Source organism: Solanum lycopersicum, chromosome 6 (genome assembly GCF_036512215.1).
Source record: "Solanum lycopersicum chromosome 6, SLM_r2.1".
Lineage (NCBI taxonomy): Eukaryota > Viridiplantae > Streptophyta > Magnoliopsida > Solanales > Solanaceae > Solanum > Solanum lycopersicum.
The window spans coordinates 48,856,660-48,875,530 of NC_090805.1; the positions used below are offsets into that span (position 1 = coordinate 48,856,660).

The 18,871-nt window shown below is 30.2% G+C and overlaps 2 protein-coding genes, 1 long non-coding RNA gene and 1 other non-coding gene across 4 annotated transcripts; all 4 read left to right on the forward strand.

Moving 5' to 3' along the window:
- Positions 1-723: 723 nt before the first annotated feature.
- LOC104648014 (uncharacterized) lies at positions 724-2,168 on the forward strand. Its single transcript, XR_742025.4, has 2 exons — positions 724-1,304; positions 1,720-2,168. It is a non-coding gene; the product is annotated as an uncharacterized lncRNA (long non-coding RNA).
- Positions 2,169-3,035: 867 nt separating this feature from the next.
- Positions 3,036-3,130, forward strand: TRNAY-GUA (transfer RNA tyrosine (anticodon GUA)). Its single transcript has 2 exons — positions 3,036-3,072; positions 3,095-3,130. It is a non-coding gene; the product is annotated as a tRNA-Tyr (tRNA).
- A 1,254-nt stretch (positions 3,131-4,384) lies between these two features.
- On the forward strand, positions 4,385-9,848 carry LOC101268191 (vacuolar protein sorting-associated protein 24 homolog 1). Its single transcript, XM_004241245.5, has 6 exons — positions 4,385-4,945; positions 5,121-5,197; positions 6,510-6,612; positions 8,732-8,853; positions 9,193-9,384; positions 9,467-9,848. The coding sequence occupies exons 1-6, from the start codon at positions 4,834-4,836 to the stop codon at positions 9,527-9,529; spliced, it is 669 nt and encodes a 222-aa protein (XP_004241293.1). The 5' UTR covers positions 4,385-4,833; the 3' UTR covers positions 9,530-9,848.
- Positions 9,849-14,249: 4,401 nt separating this feature from the next.
- LOC101267900 (serine carboxypeptidase-like) lies at positions 14,250-17,669 on the forward strand. Its single transcript, XM_004241244.5, has 8 exons — positions 14,250-14,708; positions 15,227-15,395; positions 15,755-15,874; positions 16,005-16,148; positions 16,435-16,585; positions 16,697-16,788; positions 16,923-17,181; positions 17,270-17,669. Exons 1-8 carry the CDS (start codon positions 14,407-14,409, stop codon positions 17,515-17,517), a joined length of 1,485 nt encoding a protein of 494 aa, XP_004241292.1. The 5' UTR covers positions 14,250-14,406; the 3' UTR covers positions 17,518-17,669.
- Positions 17,670-18,871: the final 1,202 nt, after the last annotated feature.

An 18,871-nucleotide genomic window follows, 5' to 3' on the forward strand; every position in this document is an offset into this window, starting at 1 on the left:
AAGGCTTTAGGGACATATACAAAGAGTGATAATTGCCGCTAAAAATACATAATTAATGACAATTAAGAATTAAATGTCACTAATGGTCATTTTTATTGTAGTGTTTAGCAATAGAGACCAACCAGTTCATAAGTGAAACCAATATCACATAATGTCATTAACATGTAAGATCAATATATGCATATCATTTACATTTATAAACATATACTCATATAAGAACCTCCTTCTAAGACTCCCTTCGAGTCTAACTAGTGTATATAGAGTAAATTTTCTGTATTTCTATAGATACATATATTTTTACCTCCCTCATTAACAAAGAAAAATTGATGGCGCTTTGACAAGTCCCTCTAAAATTAAATTGTATTCACCAATTTAAATCCTAGTAAACGCGCTAAAAGCTTGGTTTTAAACTCAAAAAAAAATTAAAGTTTTTTCTTTCTAAAGACTTATTTATATTTTTATACTTTTATTTTTCAAACCCGTAAATTAAAACCTTGATTCCACTATTTGAGTACATAAATACCAAGGCTGCAATATGCAACTAACTATGCCAAAAAGTCTTCATGAATTTCATTTTGTGAAAACATGTAGTTATACTTTTTTTATGTCATTTTCTCCATAAGACACGGCAAAGAGATTATATTTTCCTGGCCATTGATTGGTGATCTAATTTGCCCTAAAGATTAGTCTATTTGACCAGCGCAAAAGTGATTCATATTTTGCATCCACTCCAAATTTTAGTATCTAGTAAAGTCACATTGCTGATCAAAATATTCTTCCCTTCTACTTGGAAGCTCACCGCCTCACCCTTTCACTTTCAAAATATGTTTGAATTATTAAAAAACTTCACAATTATATATATGTTAGAAATTTTTTTTATTATACTACACAAAAAAGAATTATATTTCCAATATTATATACCTTAAAACAATTCCATTTGCCAATTAAGTTTGTGTGATATATGGAATTCCCCTCACAGTCTCTTACTGTATCAGCTCCATCTGTTATGCGGTTGGATTTGTTGTTTTAGTCTCATCAGACTCAAATTCTGATCTATCAAATGCGGTCATATTTGCAGTCGCATATTGGATGTTTCTCTTTATTTTGATTTCATCAGCATATGCTTTTCTTATCCGTCCATCGTTAGAAAATGGGCCACCTTATATGCAACATGTTCCGTTAGATGTTATGAGGGATGGAATGTCCCAGTCTCTTACGAGGCTGGAACAAGCCTGTCCTCGGGTAATGAATCTCGTGTTTTCTCTGTTCAACAAGATCATCACAATGAATGGTAACTTCAACAGGTTTGATATAGCTGAGTTTACACCTTTGTTTATAATATATTACAAGCATACCTTTACTTGGTGTATGATTATTATATTTTATTGTTTTTAGATCGTCTCTTGGGGTTTTTCTTCTTCGTCCATGTAGGTATATTGTATAGAGTCATGGGTTCAGACCCAGTGAATACTTATTTATGTGTTAAAGAACGATTTAACAGGACTCCTTTCGTGTGGATTTATGGGATTTGGAAAATCATGAAATTTGCACTTGGAATGGTGGGGACTATACTTTTTCAGTACTATTTTAAATTTGCTTCAACTCATCAATTAGTTGTTTTTTTGTGCTTCGCGGTGACTTGGCTTGGGAATCTGGCAATGGTTCAACCTTGGACTGATGTTGGAATATTCAATTTCTTAATTGTCAATGCGTGCTTAGGTGGTGCAGTGAATCTTTTCAGTGTTGATATACGGCGTATTTGCTGCTTGCATCTTTTTATGCTTTTTGCGCGAGAAGTTGGATTCAGTGATCTTCAAATATGACAGAGGTTTTAGAGTCACTAGACATGAGCAAGATCCAGTAATTCCACAGACACTACCGTTGTCTTCCATAGATATCGATGATGTTGTTGTTCCTCTGCTACAGCAGACACTGTGATTGCATTAACATGTACCGTCTTTTACGGCCAATCTTGATCCGTTGCATTCCGACTCAGTCCCCTCAACAAACTTCATCTATAGAATTACATTGAGATTGTTAAAATTTAATGTTTAACGCCTTTTTGAAAAGAGTTTAAAGTAGGTATTTTGCCGTAAATGTCAAATGACTTTTATTTTTAAATTTTCTACTCATTACTTACTTATTATAAGAAATGTCGAGATTAGTTATTTCTCATCTCTCATCCAAACGAATTCTAGATTTGAAATCTGAGTTCAATTTGAACTTGACTTTTCAATTATTAAGTCATATATTAAATTTAGAAAGAAAGTAAATAATGTGTGGAGGAAAACCATCTTGTCCATGTAGAGAGATAGATAGAAAGACATGTGACATATGCGGCTCATTACAAAGGACTTATTAAAGAATGACAAACGAATACCTTTAAGGAACGAAATTGGATCGTGAAGAGTTGTGAAACTCGCGACATCGGATTGGTATTTCATCAACATTATTTATCTAACTTTTTTAGAATAAATCAATATATCAAGCATAGGAAAATCTTAAAATAAAAATGAAACGACTAGACTGAGTAGGCCATACTGATAAACTAATACAAGTTGATATTGAACTCCTTTTAAAACTAGTAGGCTAGCACAACTCTTTGTCAATATCTATTTACGACTGACTCATCCTATTAGAGAAATGTTAAACATTAATTTGCTCTAAATAAAACCTTATAGCTTTAAAAAGGCAAAAACAAAACAATAGTAAGCGTTTTAAAAATAGTTATATCAAATTAATCATCAATTTATGAAACAAAGAGAGAATTAATTATAATTTTCTCATTTTACCTTACAATTAATTCTTTTTGGAAGTATACAATTAAAATTTGTATAGTTCAAAAAAATTTCTTAAGGAGCAAATTAGGAAAAATACACTATTTATTTATGGTTTCTTAAAAGAGATGTGAAGGAGAAAGTAAAAAACAGACGAGATGTTAGAATTTACTTTGGTAAACAGTACAAGCTAGCTGTTCAATAAAGAGAAAACAATAATTAGTATAATTAAAATACGTGTGATAACAAAACCAACAACCGACCTTAGCTCAGTTGGTAGAGCGGAAGACTGTAGTTGGTGAAAAGCCTGACAGATAATCTTTAGGTCGCTGGTTCGAATCCGGCAGGTCGGATTTTTTTATTTTTTAAAAAAAATTTAAAGAAAAAAAAATCATAAATTTAAAGAAAATAAACGTACTTTATGATGAGGTAGAGTGATTTTGCCAATAGACCTTGGCTCAACATGAACTATTTTAAATTATATTTTTCGTAAAAAAATATCTCCATCACTTATATTAGTCGTCTAAAATATAATTTGGTTTTTGCTTCTGACCTCGGAATGCAAGAAAGTATAGTTTGCCTATTAGGTGGAGTGCCCCAAAACTTAACAGAGTGATGAAAATAGAAAAATTGAAGAATATTTGTTGAAATTGAAACCTTGTACTTAATTCTCGAGTAATATAGAATGAGATTGGCAAGACCATCAAATCTCCCCAGAAAAAATTAAGACATTCACCTTTTAGATTTTTTCAATTTCATCCATTATTTTTTTTTCATTTATGAGTTCAAAATTCATAATTTGTTGAAGTTACTACAACTTTTAACATATAATCATATACATAGCAAGTTAGCAACTCGAAAAAATAGTTACTGAAAACCGATTCTAATATTAACAAACTAGATACTATTTTAATTTTATGTTTTTTTCTTAGTATTGCATATTTTGATAGTAATGCTTATTCTAGTAAAAAACTTTTCTTTATTATAAGTATCTCATGACAATCTAACTAAAAGTTGACTTATTTATCAAAATTACTTTTCTAACATATGTTTCTTGTCACATCAAACGCTTAGTGGAGTAGTTTGAATAAATTTCAAAATAATAGATGACAAAAATGAAGGAATAAAGTTATATTTATTTTTTTGTTATTGAAAAAAAAAAGTTTAATATCAGTTCATCATAATAATTTTTCATTTATCATTACCTAAGTCGCGAAGAAATATATATAATATATATATCATTCGTTACCAACATAAACCATCTACTAGAAGGTAGCAGTAAAATCTTTCTCCGGACAAGGCATAGATAAAAAAAAAGAATGAGAAGACATAGAAGAATAAAGACGAAGTGATACACACTTCAAGAATATTCACATAACCCTCCATTGATCCTCAAAGACATTATTTATCATTTGAATCACAAACTTAATCTTGTATTGGACCCTTTTTGATAATTGATTAATATTGATCAAAATTTAATCATAACAAGAATTGATATAATAAATTAAAATATTATTTGATATAAACAAACAAAATTAATAGAAAAATGGAAAATTTGAGTTTAACGATATATATAGGCTAATACCTTAAAAAAAAAAATTAATAATATAGAAATAAATATGAGACTCTCTCCAACACGTGGAGAATGATCTCATATTAGTAATGTTTTAATTGCGCCTATTAATATGATTTGGTTTTTATTGTTTTGACAAACTTTTTAATTTCTTTTAATTATTAAATATTAAAAACAGTATTATTTTATGTAAAAATAGTAAAATATTAAAATGATAAAGCAAAGAACAAATGGAAACTTGGTAATCCGCCATGTCAGACTCCGTCAACTAGTATAACGACCGGAAACTTCATATCTCGCTGTTGCTGCTTCTCTCCTCCAAGTCAAATTAGCTGAAAGTTTTTGTTTTTTTTCTTAAAATTTAGCGTGTTTGTTGAATGAACATAAATCGTGAGGTTTTCTTCATCAAATTGTTCTGTTAATTAGAGATTGGGTTTGTTGCTCTTGGATCTTCAATTGTGAGTGTTTTGATTAAAGGAAAAAATGGAGAAAGTGAAGAATATATTGAAGCCGAAACCAAACCCTCAACAGCTTTTGAGAGATTGGCAACGTCGCCTCCGTCAAGAGTGCCGAAATATCGAACGTCAAATCCGAGGTAAAACTAATTATGTCCACTAATTACCCTTTCTGTTTGATTTTTTCAAGTTAAGGAAGAAAGGGTTTCTTCTTATTGTTTTTTTTTTTTTTGGGTGATTTGAATGTTTGATGATAATTGTTGGTGTGTCTTGACTTATTTTGTTTGGTTTCATGTAATTTGGGGGTTTCATCAGATATACAGAGAGAGGAGAAGGTTGTACAGAAATCAATTAAAGAAGCTGCTAAGAGAAATGACATGGGCTCTGCTAAGGTAATTTAGAACTGTTCAGGATTTAGCTTTTCACTTTGAAATATATTTGCTTATTTGACTTTCAATCTTCTGCTGAATGCTGATGATTGCTTTTATTTGTTTCGTAATCATTTGATATTGATCCATAAGGAATATCAATTGACAATTATTATTGTTAAGTATGGTCTTTGAGAAAATTTTGTTGTTCTAACAAGGCAGTTGATGTGAGATGGAAATTTGAGTTTTAGTTTTTGATGCTTTTACCCTACATTATGAGAGAATTCCCATGAAGCATGGTGTATTTTAAAGTTTGCCGTTTTGCAAAAGCATTGCATCTTGAACTGCTATTGTTTTCCCCTCCTCCTTGGTTTAATTCTGGTTAACAATATTCAAGGGTCTTTTAGCTGTAGTTTGTTAGCTAGATCTATGTCACTCTGCTGCCTCTTGGGGAATGTCCAAATAATATCAGAAAGTTAATTTACTATTTAGAATGTGTTGGAAATTGCTAGACTGCATATCATGTTTTTGTGGCATTCATATAATGTTTTTTTAATTTTATTAAAGTTGTTTATTCATATATTTATTATGAATGTTATCCTCTAGCTGTCTAGCATTTGCTGAAGAACTTATGGAATTTTTTAGGATTAGATGATCTTAGTGGAGTGACATGCTAAGTGATAATTCATATAGCCGACCCTAGCTTCCGAATAGAGTTGGTGAAATGATAAAGAGAAGCATGTGCTTTGTTGTTGTTAAGCTAAATCTTGTAAACTTTTGTTATAATTGGTGAAATGAGAAAGAGAAGTTCCCCTTCCTTTGGATAGAGCTTGATTGGCATAAAACTTAAGATGTTATTTTGAATTGATATTAAGTTAGTGACAACTGAAGGAAGTACAAAATAGTAGCTGAAAGTTTGATTTGTTGAGGTTAGAAAATTTTAAACTAATGGTTAAACAACTTTGCAATCTTAGAATTTGTGAACGTTGATATTGTACAGAATTACATTATAAGTAGAACATTTTGGAACATTGCATTAAAAGTTCATTTCTATCTGTGTCTTGTCTAGGAGTTCCAAGTGTTTGAAAAATGATTCATCTTTGATTTTCTCTTCGTGGTCTTTATCCAAGATCCAAGCATACATCTGGGGATTTTATTTGGTCGTTTGTCATAGAGAAAACTCTCTGAATTCTGGGCTTAAAAGAGTTCTGTCTATGTTTAATATATTAGTGCTTTCCAGCATTCCAGGATAATCATCAACAGTCATCATGCCTTCTGATTTCATAATTTTATGTTCTATTGCTTATTCACATTTTAGTGTTGTATTTTGCCATAGTCACTAGCCAAAGAGCTCGTGAGATCTAAAAGAACTGTGAACCGATTGTACGAGAACAAAGCGCAGTTGAATTCGATATCCATGCACCTTGGAGAAAGTGTTGGTAAGATACTCTTACTCCATTTGGTTTTTTGTCGTTATTTATTGATGAAGTGTGTAACCACTCCTCTAATGTCTTTGATGATCAAATTGTTGGAAGCACTGTATGTATCTTCTGAAAATGAAGTACTAACTACTCTTGATGTGGATAAAGTGATGCATTCTCTCTTAGCTGACTCTTCAACATTTTAGGGTGTAGTCAAATTCACGCCTTACGGGCTTCTCAGTTTCTTGGGTGCAGGTGTTGTTTAAGGATATTTTCAATTATGTCACTGCACATGCACCCTTGATTCAAACTAAATGCCCTGTTGTACTTTTGCACCCTCCTTAGGAAAAATATACCGTGTATAATTTATTGAGTTAGAGTTTCAAGATAAATAGCCTATTAACTTGAAGATTAATTGTGAGGTAATAGATTACTTTTTGAGTTACAGATGTGGGGAAGTTAGAATTAGGACTCCCAAAATTTGTTATACTTCTGGTGTTATATGATAAGAGGTGAAATACTCTTTTCGGGGGGATAGACGATTGGAAATATTTTGGTAAACAAAACTATGACTTATTTGAGTTGATATAAAGGAATACTTTTTAGGTTTGACTGCATTGCTTTCTTCCCTCCTATCGTCATCATCTTTTATAGATTGGCTCGTGCACATCACCACTGAAAGGAGACACTAAGAATCCTTCCACCATTTCATATTATCTCAAGTTTCCAATAGAAGGAATGGTCATCAATGGCTGTGAACACAGTAATGGTTGATCCATTGGCCCCACTTTGAGTTTCTAGCACTTGCTACTTATTTCTGGTTCCATCGCCCACCATATTTTATCTGAACTGTTCAAAAATATTGGAAAGTGATCTTCTAACTTATCTCTCTATCCAATCATAATATGTTCGCTTTTATCAAGGTTTGGTCCTCAGATACCTTTTGGCTGCCATGATAATTGGTTATGTCAATGATGACAGAGTTTGGGATGTGAGTAACAGGGGAGGAGGGAATACTCCTATGAGTCTCTGTCTCACCATCACCCTTTCCTATGCAACCTCTGTTTAGTCCTAGTTGTTGATCTCATAAAAGGGTCGGCAAGTCTTAATGATCCAAAAAATGTCAGAAAAACATGAACTCATGCATTACTTTCGTCACATACGTCGGAGGAGATTTATAGTATTTCAACATCACTATACTCTAGTTGCATCACTAATATGTAATCCTTTGTGCATACCACTGATGAGTAAATCTACTCGGCAACTCTGGGGCATCTAAACATGAGACAGAAGTAATTGTCTAATCTGTAGCTCCAAAATTGTAGCTTTAAACTTTTAACCACCAGTATCTGATTAGTTCTTAACGTAATAAATATTAAAGTTAGCGGTCTTCTTCATACTTTTCTCTGAAATTCCAGAGAGAACTAACTCAATTCATTTGATTTGTTCTAAAGAAAAAGAAAATCTTTTACCTTTTAGTTACTAGAATGGACTTTTGGTAAGTTTGTTATAATTAGTGGAAGCATGTCGCGTGCTTTATATATTGAGATATTTTGTTGTATAATAATTTTAATGCAGGTGAAGATAATGAGTTAGGCGTTATTTTGCTTAACAAGAAACTTTTTTATGAAAGGTGGTTTCTGATAGATTTATTAGTGTCGGTAGGACATTTGGCAAGTAGAGGTTCATAGCAGACATTTGGAATTTAATGCTAGAAGTCAACTGTATTTTCATTATCACCTTATGTCCCGGTATGAAAGAAGAATTCGTCATATCTTACACCTAGCTTTGTTTAACACTTTCCTAGATTGTTTCCTCTTGCTTAGTTCTGATTTTGGATGCTCACATTTTTCTAATATATCTTGCAAACCTGAGTGTATGTACACATTTTAAAGGCTGGATCTTATCTTTATGACAATTCTGATTGAATTTTTTCTGCTCCATAACATGTTGCTAATCCTTCCTTGAGATAATTTAGCAGCGCTGTAATTTTGTCTGAAAATGCTGCTACACAACCATATTTTGATTGCTTAAGCTGGATAAATGGTCAAAGCAGACATAGCTAACTTTTAAGCCACATTCATTTGTACGTTGAATGCCTTCAAGTATCTCATAGACTTCTAATTCATGTTTGCAGCTATTGCTCGCACAGTGGGGCATTTGTCCAAGAGTTCTGAGGTAATGAAGCTGGTTAATAATCTTATGAAGGCTCCAGAAGTGGCTATTACAATGCAGGAATTCAATAAAGAGATGACCAAGGTATCTATTTGGCATTAGTTGTTTAAGCTCTGAAGAGGCTTCTGAGTTCTCTCTTGGTTGGTGAATCACCTTTGGATTTGTATGCATCTGATTTTTAAATATGTTGTTAAGCTCGTTGACGTGCCATGGTCATATTTTGTTCTTCTGTACTCTTGCATCTTCTGCCTTCCTTCATATGAGAAGTCGAGGACAAATTCTGCATTTTAACTCTTGAATTAACTAGACAGCCTCTACCACAAGAGAAAATGGGAGGGAAAGAAACATGAATATTTATTTCACATTTTCTTTTAGTGTGTCTTTCTTCCTGTAATGTAATTCACTCTCTCTACTTTGCTGCAGGCTGGCGTCATTGAAGAAATTGTGAATGATGCAGTGGACAGTGCATTGGATTCAGAAGACATAGAAGATGAGATTGAAGAAGAAGTTGACAGGGTCTTAACTGAACTTGCTGGTGAGACTGCCGCGCAACTTCCTGAAGCAGTCCGAAAGGAGAAGCTAAAGCAACCTGCTCAGGCAGTAGGAGATGCAGAGGTATGTCACATCTATAATCCATTGCATATAAGCGTATTTGATCTTTTCAATGATGAAGTAAGGTGCTATGTAATTCTTTCAGGATGCTGATGACGATGAAGATCTAGAAGAACTGAGGGCTCGTCTTGCTAAAGTAAGATCATAAGTGATACTTCAACTGACTTTTTAGTTCCCGAGGGTTCAACTATAAAAATGCAGTATGTGAAGTGGCTGACTCCTTGTCTATTATGTTGTGACTGCATCTTCTTTCTGGTTAATTAAAGAGTAGAGTACTTTATGTATCTTAGTATCAACTGATCCGCGATGTCATATCAAGCTCTTGATACCATGTCCAAATCCAAGATTTTACTCTCTCACACTATTGTATTATCGGAAATGTGATGCATTTTCAATGTATGGAGTGAAACACTATGTTAAATGATTTACAGTCTTACGCTTGCTGTCTAGCAGAATTGGCAGTTCAATCTATCTACTCACGAGTTCAAAAATTCTATACTTTTGGACTTTGGTTAGATTACATTGTATTTTCCCAAATGAAATGCAACTTCCTTATCTGACCTTACAGTTATAACAATATCCAATATGTTCATATATATACACATATTGTCATGCTAGGTATTGTTTGGTTGGATATTTAATTAGTTTAACACGAAGAACAGGGTGAACAAGAGAGCTCAGTGACGTAAAATAATCATGCACCAATCTTAACTCTTACTACTACTAATTGCATCGATGATGGCGTACCAACTTGTAATTCTTAAGTATAATTTCTCTAATATAAAATGTTATCGAAACAACTGAAGCTATATTTGAAAGATACCTATGGCTTTCTACTTGCTTTGGCTATAGTATTAAAAGTCCAATTATGAACATTAACATACAAATCAGCATAACATCATTCGATAAATTGCACTTTTTATTTAGAATATACATGTTAAAATGTATATCAAATTATACATTTTTTTTTAATTACAAGTGCTTTGATTAGAGTGGTCCAATTATGATGATAGTAAGTCACAACATTATGAAGACAGTAAGTCACAACAGTGCTGTTGGGCAATCTGAAGAATCTAGGAAGGTTTTTGTGTTTTTTAACATTAACTTCCAAAATCTTTTTCAAGTTTACACAAAATATGCAATAATTAATTTGTGTATTATGATAAAATATACATTTTATTTGTCATTTCTTAAAAAATGTACAATGTCTATCTTAGACAAGTAAAAATAAACAGAGGATGTCCTTATTATAATTAATAAGTACTGTGTAAATTTTCTTGTTTCAATTTTTTCAACGATAGATAAAGTCATTAAACCATTTTCACAATTCATTCGACGCATTGATCACATACAAATTCCTTGTTAAAGATCAATCTCTACTTCATATCATGAATTTGTTTTATGATAATTAATTCCACAAAAAAATGAATTGTTTTAGGCTTTATGGGGACACAACAAACAGCACTTGCATTTACGTTTCCTATTGGGCCACCAATATTTCCCTTTTAAGTAACATGTTTCAAAGCCTAGATCCCTATTTCTTACAGCTAAATACACAAACTTCAGTGCTAAATGATAGTGTACTCCCTTCAGCCCAAAGACATGGGAAATACATTAAATTTCCATCACTTTCGGACTTGTTTTCTACTCCCTCTATACGTAATCGTTCGTCATGTTAAGGTTATGCACGTTCCTCAAAAAAATTTAATACAATGTGTAATTTAACTAATATAATTCTATCAAGAATATTAAAAGTCTATCTAACTTTTCAATTGAACTAAATTATCATTAAGGGCAAATTTGAAAAAAAGTGACTAATTGTTTCTTGATTATTTAAATTGACAATTAATCTTGGATATCTATTTTTAGCATACCTGCCAAACAATTGTGGACGGAGGGAGTATTACAACATCACATAATTACTTTAATTAAATATTTTTTCTTTTATAGTTAATTACTTATCTATTTTGACAAATCAAAAAATGATAATTTTTTTTTTACTTTTTAATTAATTACTTTGAAAAACATTTAACTTTTTGAAACATAAATTTTTAATTCATTCACTTCATAATTAATAAAGATAAAATAATAAATTCACTATATCAATAATTGAATAAGTGTTTCGATTCAAAGTAGACAAAGAATTAGGCATAGAGGGAGCATTTTCTTTCAAATATTTTGTGGTCATTAAACGATTATATAAAGTACTTCATCTAGTCAATTTTATTTTTCATCTTTTGTTTGGTATACTCCTTAAAAGAAAAGTATTACCTATAGGTAATTTGGCTGAATTATTGTCACACATAAAATTAGGCATAACTTTTCACTTTTACCCTTGTTAATATCATTGTAAATTTATGATTCAAATAACTAAATATTAATAATCACTGACTTCAATATTAACTAATGAAGGGTTAAATTGGAAGAACACTTCAAAGGATCGTCTGTGTGAGACATAAAAATAAATAGTGATGGAATAAAATTTTTGTATCTTGTTTGATTGCCATGTTGGATTAACTTATTCTACAATTTATATCATAGTGACGGATATGTTATCCATATACATGATGCGATAAGTTATCCTAGATTAGCTAACGCAGGATAATTAATTTTGGAATAACATATTCCCAACCAAACGATTCCTAAATGTGGTCTTGAAAACTGAGCAATTAAGTTAATTTAAAAAATGAGAAATATCTTAACAATTCAATCAATTCGAAATGGAGGAAATATTTATTATTTTTCATTTTTGCACTTCTCTCCATATTTATGACTAATCATAATTATATCTTAATTTTTTTAATATAAACATTTCTAATTTTTGGTTACTAAAGTGTTCATAAAGTTATTTAAATATCTCTTCGCAGGTGAAATGACTACCCCATTGTTTGTCAATTGTCATTGTCACACAAAATTTGGCACCATTCGACGAATTCATTAACGAAATGATTAGTTAACATGATATTTTGATAAAAAGAAAAAGAAAAATATCCATCAGCTTGAAAGAGTTGAAAATTTTGTATAGGCCAATTGTAATTTTCACTTTAGTATATTAAAGAAGAAAACCTTTTTTTTGGGGGCTCATTCTTTGTTATTCTTTAAGGGGTCGTTTGGAAGAGTATATAAGAATAATGTCAATTGAAGTGTATTAGTAACACTTGTATTAGCAATACATGTAATATTAGTTATATATAAATTATTTTTAGGCCTTATTTTTATGCATTGTTTGGTCTGATGCATAAAAAGAATAGCATTCATTGCATGAAAAATTAATTTACAAAGATACCCTTCACTACTATGGTAGAAAAGATGTAAAAACGATTTTGAGGGACAATTGAGTCTTTAATCCTTTTAATGCATGCATTAAAACTATTACATTGCTAATACCTAAAAAAATCCTTGATATTAACAATATACACTTTAATACACAATAGAGTGTATAACTAAATACAAATATTAATTATAGATAGACCGGAGAGAGTACAAAATAAGATACTAATAATAAACGAGGCTAATACATACATTATTTTTCTAACTACTCTTTTCTCAAACCATTATATAAGTTTAAGGCAACAAATCAATTAATATAGGTACATAATAAAATACACAATTTATTTATTATTTTTAAATTTAAAATAATTCAATCTGAACAAATAAAAATGAACTATCGAAGTACTGATTATTTTGCACTAAAGGAAAGAATTCTATGAATTCACGGACCGTGATTAACTGATGAAAGAGGTCCCTTTAATGAATTCATATGATTAATTTTTAGGTTAATTAATACTCTTCATTAGCAAAGGGAACAGGGTAGGGAATGTGTTAACGTAAAAGTCTGATTTCATTATTAAAGCAAATGTGTGATTAAGATTGAATATGCATGGTAAAAATACAGAATTTAGTTATCGTTTGACTTAGAAATAAGTTATACGTAAATTAATAATATCATAATTATTTTAATATAAAAATTTATGAATTATAACATAAATGTTAATAATATATAAATTATTTCCGGTTGAATGATGATAGTATATTTTAAATTAGTATACAATATATGAAGCGAAATATTTATGTAATCTTTAAATGCAATAAACAAATAAACTTACTATTACAGGGTTTAGTTATGTCATTAAGTGCGACCCATTGTAATGATTTTTGTATAAACTATAAGCAAATATTATACAATGAGCTTTTAGGTAATTAACATCATATATTTATGTTTATCAAATTTGTTTTACACTCTTTTCGTTTATCAATGTTTCGGTTGTCATTTTTTATATCATTAAAAACAGGGAAAAGACTCAAATATGTCATTAAATTTTAGAAAAGGTTTATTTAAGTCATTAATTAAAAGTTTAGCTTATTTATATCATTACTATTAAAGAAAAGACTCATTCATGCCATTACTTTTTAATAATGGTTTTGCAAAACCATCCTTGACACGTAACTTATTATAATTCGGCCACATCATTAACTTTTTTAATTATTTTTTTAAAAAAAATTAATTTATTTTTTATTTAAAAAATTGATGACGCGGCCAATTATAATTCGGTCACGTCATCAATTTTTTAAATTAAAAAAATTAATTTTTTTTCTTCAGAAGTATAATTTTTTTAATTAAAAAATTAATGACGTGACCGAATTACAATTAGTCACGTGTTAGAAATGGTTTTGCAAAATCACTGTTAAAAAATAATAATTGAGCCTTTTCTTGAACGGTAATGACATATATGAGTCAAACTTTTAACGAATGACATAAATGAGTCTTTTGTGAAAGTTTGATGACATATTTGTGTTATTTTCCTTTTTTTGAAAAAAAAAATTAATTAATTAATCTTTTTTTTTAAAAAAAGAATCCTTCTTCTTGACCCTTTTCCCTCCGAAGAATTGGCACTTGACCACTTTGTCCAAACCGCCCGTTTCCCCTTCTCCCACTTTTCTCTCTCACCTATTTTATGCCCATTTCACACTATAAATCTCAACTGCATACAAATCCATTTCTTTCACTTAACAAATCTCTAAAAAATGCCTTCCTATTTCTCTCTTCTTTTTCTCACTCTGTTTTTTGTATCTGCAAAATCTAATGATGCTGATAATTTCTTATCATCTACTCAGAAATTTCCAATCACAATGGCGGAAAAGCTAATCAGACAGCTTAATTTATTCCCTAAACATGAAATCAACAAAGCAACAGATGATTCAGCTACTCAACAGGGTCTCTTTGAGAAGAAATTGAATTTATCTTATATTGGTGATTCTGGAGCCACTGTTCAGAATTTGGGCCATCATGCTGGTTATTATCGTCTTCCACATACCAAAGATGCAAGGTTTGAATTGAATTTAATGCTTTAAAATGAATCATGGGTGTTGTTTATTAATGCTGAATTATCTGTTTGAACTAGAATAAATCCGTCGAGTATTTATCAGAAATAATCTCTCTATCGATAAATATAGATAGTTGTAAGATTTGACATATATCTCACATTTTGTAAAGGCTGTATTATTGAATTACACTGCACATATTATTATTTATTTTTATCAAAAAAAATCATGGTATTGTTAATTAGTGCTAAAGTTACTGTGTTTGAATTACAATAAATGTGGGAGTATATAAGTTGTTTTACTACCGGTAAGATTTATATATATTCCATACATTTTCTATTTTTTTAAGTCTTTACTCGTGTGATAATACACTTATTTTTATTGAAAAAAGAATAATGGGTATTGTTAATTAATGGTAAAATTTTCCGTTTGTATTAGATTAGATGTTTATTATGTTTTTAAAAAAAGAATCACGGGTATAGTTAATTAATAGTAAATTAATTTTTTTTTAAATGTTTTGCAGGATGTTTTACTTTTTCTTTGAATCGAGGAGTAGGAAGAATGATCCAGTTGTTATATGGCTAACAGGAGGACCAGGATGTAGCAGTGAATTGGCAGTGTTTTATGAAAATGGACCTTTCAAAATTGCAGACAACATGTCTCTTGTCTGGAATAATTTTGGCTGGGACAAGGTTTTTTTTTTTTTCCCTTTTTTAAAAACAATACAATTTTATGGATTTTACCCAATTAAATTTCAAAATGTTAATTAAAGAATTCTCTCTATGTTTTTATTTGATTTTCAACATTTCTCCATCACGCAAAGTAACTTTTCACCTACTAGCATTTCTTTTTTAATATTTTTTAACATTTGCTTTTCATGAGTTGTGACTTTTAGAATTTTGGAAATTCAAAAGTAGTTCACCATATTTACATTAATTACTAGCTTTTCTTGGTTTATTAAGAGGGAAAAATAAGATATCTATTACGATAAATTAAAATATATTGATAGAGTTATTTACTCAGTGACACTAGTTAAATTACAAATTGACAGGTCTCAAATCTTATATACGTTGATCAACCAACTGGGACTGGATTTAGTTATAGTTCCAGTGAAGATGACATTCGTCACGATGAAAGGGGCGTAAGCAATGATCTCTATGACTTCTTACAGGTTCCTTCCTGTTCCTTTTTAGCTCGTTTAAATATTTGAATTTATAATTAAACTTATATTAATGTTGAAATCATAATGCAATCATTTTCAAAATTATAAATGCTCATTCTTTTGATGATAATGAATATAGGTCTTCTTCAAGGCACATCCTCAATATGCAAAAAATGATTTCTATATTACTGGAGAATCATATGCTGGACATTACATTCCTGCATTTGCTTCTCGGGTTCACCAAGGAAACAAAAACAAAGAAGGAATCTACGTAAATCTTAAGGTACTCTGTCTCAAATTAGTTGTCATGTTTCACTTTTCGAGAGTCATTTTTTATTACTCTTCAAAGCTAAACTGGATTAGATATAAAATTATATGAAAAATACTACAAGTTGCAAGTTTTCATTTGTCAAGTTCATGTAGTTTGACTTTGAAAAACGAAATATAACAACTAGACGAAGGAAGTTGCTAATTGTCTCAATATACCATCCCTTTTGCTTCATGGCCAGATAGTTTTTGTCTGAATTTCTTAATTATCATGCTAACTTAAGCAAAATACATTTGTTTAGGGATTTGCCATTGGTAATGGACTTACTGATCCAGAAATCCAGTACAAAGCCTACACTGACTTTGCTCTGGATATGAAATTGATCAACAAATCTGATTACAATACCATAGAGAAGACCTATCCACAATGTCAACAGGCAATCAAGCTTTGTGGTAATTCCTTCTTTTTTATATATTTTTTTAAAAATCCTCTAAGTTCTTCTTTCTTCATACAACACAATAGCTAGTGTTCACATTGGCTATTTTTTGTGCAAATAATATCAGGAAAAGATCGCAGCGGTGTTGCTTGTATGGCAGCATATCTTGTTTGTACAAGCATCTTCAACAAGATAATGAATATTGTTGGTGACAAAAACGTAAGACCTAGTAATCTCATTTTAATACCAGTAGTATATTTTAACTTGTTGTAGCAGGTTATCTGTCTTATTAATAATCTCTATACTGTTAGTGTATATAAGTTGAACTCATATTATGGAATTCGGAGGTGCAGTACTATGATCTGCGGAAGAGATGTGAGGGTGATCTATGCTATGACTTCTCGAAAATGGAAACGTTCTTGAATGATCAAAAAGTTAGACAGGCCCTTGGTGTTGGGGATATTGAATTTGTTTCATGTAGTTCTCAAGTATACCAAGCAATGCAATTGGATTGGATGAAGAATCTTGAAGTAGGCATTCCTTCACTTCTTGAAGATGGTATCAAGCTACTTGTATATGCAGGGGAATACGACCTTATCTGCAATTGGCTCGGTAAAAATTCATTTCATCCCTCACCTACGCGATAATTTTAGTTAGTTTTACGTATGGTCATTCAACTTTTAGTTTATTATATGGACAGGGAATTCAAGATGGGTGCATGCAATGAAATGGTCAGGGCAAAATGCCTTTGGAAAAGCCCCATTAGTTTCATTTACAGTAGATGGTGTAGAGAAAGGAGTTGAAAAGAACCACGGGCCTTTAACTTTCCTCAAGGTCCATGATGCAGGCCATATGGTACCAATGGATCAGCCCAACGCAGCACTAGAAATGCTCCAGAGGTGGATGCAGAATAAATTGACTAAAGAAGATCATCTTGCTCCTATATGAAACAAGTTATAAATAGATTGATTACAAAAAATAAAATAAAAATACTAATGTAGTTTCATGTCTCAAGAAAATTAATTATAGTAATCATGTAAATTCACAGTTTCATGTTACTTTACAAATCTATCAATGAAATGATTTTTCTTCGAGGGAAATAACGTTCTGCAAAACCTACTTCCAACATGTTTTTTTTTTCCTGTATCAGCAAATTGAGGGTATATGATTCACAATTTAGAAACATGATTGAAAAAGATTGATTCAAAAAGAGATAAGCTTTACATATTTATTTGCATACTAGTTTCTGAGAACTATGTAATTTTTTTTAGATATGTTATAGTGACTAAAATTTCATGAAAATATATATGTAAATTGTAAATAAATAATAAAATGTAACAATTACAAAATATGAATAAAGACTTACGGCAATAAAATATTCATAGAAAACTAAATAACAAGTCTAATAGAGAAGGAAAAAAAGACAAAAGAAACAGATATAAGAAAAAATTCATTATAGACATTATTCTTATAAGACCGATTTACATATAGATGAAAAAACAAGTACAAAATTAATACATAACTCTCTGAGATCTTATTGACCCCTTTCATATCCTATCAAAATTCAAAAGTTTTCTTCATCTAGTTTAGCTATTAAATAAAAATAATAGCCTAATAATCTTGGTAGGGAGTTCATGAGATAAAGAAGTTGATTTTAGATACATAGAATAGAAGAATATCAAAAGAAAACTTAAAGTTTTAGTTTAAATATTTGAAGGTTCTGAATATGAAAAGATGAGAGTTATGGATTTAAGAGCATAAAAGAAAATCATAATAAATAAATGAAGAATGTGAAAAAGGAAATTATAAGTTAGCAAACCATGGAGAAAGAACAACCAAAGTTCTTATCATGTAATTAAGCATCAATGAATTTAAATTTGTGAAGCTAGAATCATTCATTAATGATAATCAAAAGGACAATATCAATATGTGTCTCCATTTTATATATTTGTACCCTTTAAATTATTAAATTTCGTTATTTATCATAAATGATAATACTTTATCCATATAAATTATATTATTTATGAGAAGAGTTAAGGAAAAAACTATGAGAAAAGGAAAAATATAGCAATTTCAGTAGAGACTATTTATTTAAAAAATAATTATAATTATTATATACATATAGATTATAGATGATAAATATTAATAAATTATATTTAATTAGGAATTAATCTTAAAAAGTTTAAAAGTTATTAATATTTTAATTAAGCTTATACAATCAAATATTTAAATATTTTATAACAATTTAATTTATAAAAAGAATTATACTGAAAATAATATAATAATATAATAAATAAATAAT